The sequence below is a fragment of the Gekko japonicus genome, unplaced genomic scaffold, assembly GCF_001447785.1.
Source record: "Gekko japonicus isolate JY-2015 unplaced genomic scaffold, Gekko_japonicus_V1.1 scaffold2619, whole genome shotgun sequence".
NCBI lineage: Eukaryota > Metazoa > Chordata > Lepidosauria > Squamata > Gekkonidae > Gekko > Gekko japonicus.
The window spans coordinates 72,881-79,145 of record NW_015166500.1 but is presented as its reverse complement, the minus strand read 5'-3'; the positions used below and the strand labels follow the sequence as shown (position 1 = coordinate 79,145).

At 52.0% G+C, this 6,265-nt stretch overlaps 1 protein-coding gene across 1 annotated transcript in view; it reads right to left on the bottom strand.

The window, feature by feature from the left end:
• Positions 1–2,900: 2,900 nt before the first annotated feature.
• ZGPAT (zinc finger, CCCH-type with G-patch domain) overlaps positions 2,901–6,265 on the bottom strand; it is a 23,071-nt gene continuing 19,706 nt past the window's right edge. Inside the window, exons 6-7 of the mRNA XM_015412225.1 lie at positions 5,817–6,231; positions 2,901–3,747 (exon numbers count right to left, since the gene is read on the bottom strand). Of these exons, the coding sequence (XP_015267711.1) occupies positions 3,609–3,747; positions 5,817–6,231 (554 nt within the window). The 3' untranslated portion in view covers positions 2,901–3,608. The remainder of the gene's footprint in view (positions 3,748–5,816; positions 6,232–6,265) is intronic.

The following is a 6,265-nucleotide window of genomic DNA, read 5'->3' as shown; positions in this document are numbered from 1 at the left end:
GGCCACTGGGCTGATCCAGCAGGGCTCTTCTGATGTTCTTATGAACAGGACCTTTAGGACAGGGGTCAGCGATATGGGGCCTCAGTCAACAAACCTACCAATGATGCTGTTATTGTTCCCACTTTAAAGATGGGAATCTGAAACAGCTGTATAAGGGATTTCAACAAAACAGAATGGCTCAAGGGGAAGGGAGGAGACGGTGGGAGTTGAATCAAAAACCTAACCCTCTATCCACCTGTACAACAGTCTTAAATGGAGAGGCTAAAGGGGGCGTGGCTCAGTGCTACAGCCTCTGCTTGGCATTGCAGAAGGTCCCAGGTTCAATCCCCGGCATCTCCAGTCAAAACGACCAGGCAGTAGATAACGTGAAAGACCTCTGCCTGAGTCCCTGGAGAGCCATGGCGAGGGGGCGTGGCTCAGTGGAACAGCTTCTGCTGCATGCAGAAGGTCCCAGGTTCAATCCCCGGCATCTCCAGTCAAAACGACCAGGCAGTAGATAACGTGAAAGACCTCTGCCTGAGTCCCTGGAGAGCCATGGCGAGGGGGCGTGGCTCAGTGGAACAGCTTCTGCTGCATGCAGAAGGTCCCAGGTTCAATCCCCGGCATCTCCAGTCAAAACGACCAGGAAGTAGATAACGTGAAAGACCTCTCCCTGAGACCCTGGTGAGGGGCCATGGCTCAGTGGAAGAGGGGCCAAGATTGGAGAGGGGCCATGGCTCAGTGGAAGAGCTTCTGCTTGGCACGCAGGAGGTCCCAGGTTCAATCCCCGGCATCTCCAGTCAAAACGACCAGGAAGTAGATAACGTGAAAGACCTCTCCCTGAGACCCTGGTGAGGGGCCATGGCTCAGTGGAAGAGGGGCCAAGATTGGAGAGGGGCCATGGCTCAGTGGAAGAGCTTCTGCTTGGCACGCAGGAGGTCCCAGGTTCAATCCCCGGCATCTCCAGTCAAAACGACCAGGAAGTAGATAACGTGAAAGACCTCTCCCTGAGACCCTGGTGAGGGGCCATGGCTCAGTGGAAGAGGGGCCAAGATTGGAGAGGGGACATGGCTCAGTGGCAGAGCCTCTGCTTGGCATGCAGAAGGTCCCAGGTTCAATCCCCGGCATCTCCAGTCAAAACGACCAGGCAGTAGGTGACGTGAAAGACCTCTGCCTGAGACCCTGGAGAGCTGCTGCCAGTCTGTGTAAGACAAGACTGACTGTGACGGACAGATTCAGTAAAGGCCGCTTTGCGTGCACAAATGTGTGAATGCACTTCCCCCCCCCCCCCCCCCAAGCTGAGCTTCCTACAGCTTCACGCGGCAGAAGTTCTCCAAGACCGTCAGAAAGACAAAGAACAAAAAAAACCCCACGAACGGCTGATCTTTTAACTTAAAATAAAGTTCATTTCAGAGCCTAAAAAGGAAACGAGGGCAGGAAGTTAAACAGATGCCGATGCCTGCCCGAATCACAGAGAGCGTTGCATTTCTCCCCCCCCCCCCGAAGCCAGCAGGAACACTGCACACCACATGTATAATTCTTTCCTGAGATGAAACGGCACATCATCTCCTCTGATAGCATCTTGGTTCGGGCTGCGGGTACTAGTGAGAATTACGGGCAGCTTCTCTTTAAATCCAGCTTCAGTTTTGAGTGAAGGGGCGCATTAAGGCTTGTTACGCAGCTGCCACTGAAACTCATCGCACAGAGGCGCACGATCGATCAGGTGCCCACGGCCGCCGCTGCCAACTCCCCCCCCCCCAAAGACTTCAGGGCACTTTGGGGAACTGCTGGCTCGCTGTGAGCCTGAACGTGACCAGATTTCTACGCAAAACGGTAGAAAGCAATCGTGTGCTGCTGCCATCTGACTTTCCAGAACTTTATGCTGGTCTGGGTGATGCAGCTTCATATCCAGGGACACGGAAGTTCAACAACGGTCTGAGTATCAGACTATTGCGATGTGGCAAATGTACCTTGCGAGACAAGTGTGGGCAATCGCGACCTGACCAGAGAACAAAGGTAAAGAAAACAGTCGTGAGAGTCTGACCCACAAATCAAGCAGTCAACAAGGCTTGCAAAGAAGATGCTTTCTGTATATTACGGTCAACGAGGACCACAACACAATAAACAGATTCCTTCAAATCATAAGAAAATCCTAGTGTAGAAATACATCATCAACGTCGTCTCCGGATTTTCAAAATTGGATCTTCCTCGGGAAATATCAGAGTAGTACAAAATCTCTCATGCTCATAAAGTGCTTTGCAAAAAATCAGGAAAGATAATACATTTAGATAGGACGCTGATCCGGCGAAATCCAAATGGTGGCGAAATCCAACATCGAGCAGGCGAGCGTTCCGAGTGGGGACTGGTCCGGAGACGCGGAGAGGCAGCGGCGCAGCACAGCCGGAGCCAATCAGGTACAGAGGACGGTGCAGCGGTCGTCGCTTAGTCACGGACGAAGGAACTGCCCCAGAGGGAGCCGCTGCAGAGCTGAGCCAAGCCGGCCACCGTGCGGAGCCAGAGGAGAGAAGAGACGCCGGAAGAACAACAAGCCGGTAGGGTGCCTGATAGGCACTCACCTTCCCCAACTACTATGTGGCCCTAGTTAGGAGTATTAATAAGTCATGTAAACCGCTCAGTGCCTCCGGGATAGAGCGGTATAGACATTGAAAGTTAAATAAATAAATGATTCAGGCTCAAATATGCTGCTAAGCTTCTGATGGATCCGAGGCGTTTGTACTACTCTAATATTTCCTGAGGAAGATCCAATTCTGAAACGTTGTTATATAATCCGGAGACGACGTTGATGATGTATTTTTACACTAGGATTTTCTTATGATTTGAAGGAATTTGTTTATTGCGTTTTAATGCTTGTTGACCTACTATACAGAAAGCATTTTCTTTGCAAGCCTTGTTGACGGCTGGATTTGTGGGTCAGACTCTCACGACTGTTTTCTTTACAAATGTATCTTGTAGCCACGTTTCCCATGCCTGATTTAACTCGTCAGACCAGAACACTGCAGAGGAACAAAAGTTGGGCGGATGCACATTGATGCGACACGCAGCCCAGAGGATGCGCATAGGGATGTAGTGGCTCCTTCTGCCAGGCCAAAACGCCCCCAGGGTATTGGAGATCCCACTGCTGACACCATCCCACCTTCTCTAATGCTTTCTATTTTTCGTGCTTCCAAGGTATCGCGGCTGCAACAGGGTAGAGGAGAGGGGAAAATCCGCTCCTGACAGCGCGCAAAGGAATCCCGGAAGCGGGCAAGGGCCAAGCCAATGGACGTGGCGGTGGCCGATCCACGCTGATGGTTTCCCCCTCTAATAAAACCTCTTCCTGAAGCCCCGTCTGTGGCAGGCTGCAAGACTTCCCCGGCAATTTCTTAGGAAAGTGGTAACAAAGAAAAAGGAAAGATAATCTGCCCGTATACCCCCCAGAACAACCGTTTCACAGCCCAGACAGACAGCTGGGCGAATTCAGATCTGGTCCTGGTTTTTTGGCCCAGTTTGGCTGCTGGGATGAACGAAGTCCAGAAGAGAAGGTTCGGTTCCAGCTCTGAGTTCGCCAGGCGGCACAGAATCCCGGCTGACCGGCGCAACCGACGGAGGCCGAGAGGGAGGCAGGGAAGCTAGAACTCGGTCATCTTCTTGTGCGTGTCCGCTTTCTTCTGCTCTCGCTGCAGGCTGGCCTCCTGGGTCCGCAGCTCGGCCAGTTTCTTGCGGGCACCGGCTAGCTTCTCCTCCAGCTGCGCCGTGGCGATGCTGTGCCTGGAAGCCAAAGGCAGGGGGTTAGGAAGCCTGGCAAGGAGCGTCGACCAGCCCCGGGGGCTCCTTCCCCGCCCTCAGCACAACCCCAGGCATCCAAAATGCACACCAAGGGATGAAAGTATTTTAACACGATGAATAAATATATTTTAGGACAAGGTGTTCAAATATTTTCCAAAATCATTTCTAAAAAATACGTAGGGTATCAGATTGATCTAATTTCTGTGCACTGAGGACAAGCAAGTCCTAGGTTACAAACTGAACTCTCCAATGCAAGAACAAGATGCACTTCTGCCTTTAGGAGGTGCTGTTGTCACAAGAAAAGAAAAAGGTTTCAGTTTTGTTTTTGCATGTGGGTGGGTATACTGTTTGTAATAATTGTTTGGATACGCTATATTTTTAATATGCTAGTTGTGATAATTTCATGCCAAGTTAAAATGTCCATAGTCGTATTTTATGTTCCTAAAGTGACAGGATGACTTTCAATCTGGAAAAGAAAAAAGTGCTAATGTAGCATTTTTTTCAATTTTTCCGAAAATTTCCGTTTCCCCCCGGAAAAAAAACGGGTTTTTCCCCGAGCTTCAAAATTTCCAGAAATTTTACATCTTTAGCCTTGGCTAGTATTTGGATGGGAGACCACCAAGGAAGTCAAGGCTCACTAGGCAGATGGCAAACTGCCTCTGAACATCTCTTGCCTTGAAAACCCTGCAGGTCCTCCACAAGTCACCGCAGCTCTAAAAGTATATTATAGCATTGGGGAAAGTGCAGGAAAGGGCGACTAGAATGACAGAAGGGTTGGAACGCTTTCCCACTGAAGAAAGGTTAAAGCACTTGGGGCTCTTTCGCTTGGAGAAACGAGGACTGAGGGGTGACACGATCGAGGTTTACAAGATGATGCGTGGGATAGAGCAGGTAGAGAAAGAAGTCCTTTTCTCCCTGTCTCACAAGACAAAAACTCGTGGACACTCCATGAAATTGCTGAGCAGTCCGGTTAGAACAGATAAAAGGAAGTCCTTCTTCACCCAAAGAGTGATGGAACACATGGAATTCACTGCCGCAGGAGGTGGCTGCGGCTACAAGCAGGGAAGGCTTCGTGGTTAAGACGCTGAACTGCAGGCTGTGGAAGGTCAGTAGTTCAGCAGTTCGAGACCCGGGTGCCGCATGATGGAGTGAGCTCCCGTCTCTAGTTCCAGCTCCTGCCAACCTAGCAGTTCGAAAGCAAGAAACTGCAAGTAGATAAATAGGTACCACTTCGGTGGGAAGGTAACAGAGTTCCGTGCGCCTTGGTGTTTAGTCATGCCAGCCACATGACCACGGAAACATCTTCGGACAGTGCTGGCTCTTTGGCTTTGAAACGGAGATGAGCACCGCAACCCTAGAGTCGGATTCGACCGGCTTTCGAGCAAGGGAACCCTTTACCTTTACCTTTATAGATAGGTCTGGGGCAAGCGATGGGAGGGCTTCTAGTGTCCTGGCCCCACTGTTGGACCTCCTGAGGGCACCTGGTGTTTTTGGCCACTGTGTGATGGAGTGGTGGACTGGAGGGGCCTTTGGCCTGATCCAACATTGGCTTCTCTTATGTTCTTATGTTTCTATGACTTGATGGCAACAACAACAAACAGGACCCACAGGATGGAAGAAGAAGAGGAGATTGGGTTTATACTCCGCCCTTCACTACCCAAAGGAGTCTCAGAGCAGCTTACAAACTCCTTTCCCTTCCCCTCCCCACCACAGACACCCTGGGAGGGAGGTGGGGCTGAGAGAGCTCTCCAGAGAACTGCCCTTGAGAGAACAGCTCTGAGAGAACTTGTGACTGACCCAAGGTCGCACCAGTAGCTGCATGTGGAGGAGTGCGGAACCAGAGCCGGTTCTCCCAGTGCTCCTAACCACTACACCAAACTGAAAGGGTCAGCAGCAGCAGCAGCAACCACAAATGGCTTGACTGCTACACAGAGCCAGACTCTGTAGACCCTTGAAGGGAATCCATATTCTAGATCAGATACCATCAACCTGGACATGCGGAGCCCAGCTTTGCCAGAAAATGAGTCCCCTGCACGAGGCGCTCTCCTTACCGCCCAACGTTGCGTGCCAGGGCCTCCTGGATCCCGCGGATGTCCTTCTGCGTCTGGTCGATCTTCTCCACCGTCTGGAAGAGGCGGACATTCAAAGCCCTCTTGGTGCTCTTGCTGGCGTGGTAGATCTCCTTGCTGTCCCTCTCCAGTGGGGTCAGCCCCCCTGGCTGCTCCCTGGCGCCCTGGAGCTTCTCGTTCAGGAAATCAAACACGTTCCGCCTGGGGGGCTTGGGGGTCCGGGGAGAGGCCCGGCCGGCGCCGCTCCCTTTCGCCCGCCGTCTCTTGGGTTTGGCTGTGTCAAGTTTCCCCTCACGCTTCTTCTGGAGGATCTCGGCGCACTGGTCCAAGGATTTGCCTTTCGGCAGCACCACGGCTGACACGGGCTCCACGCGGCCCTCTGCGTTCTTCCCCAAACCTGAAACATGGGGGGGGGGGGGGGAGAGGCGGGT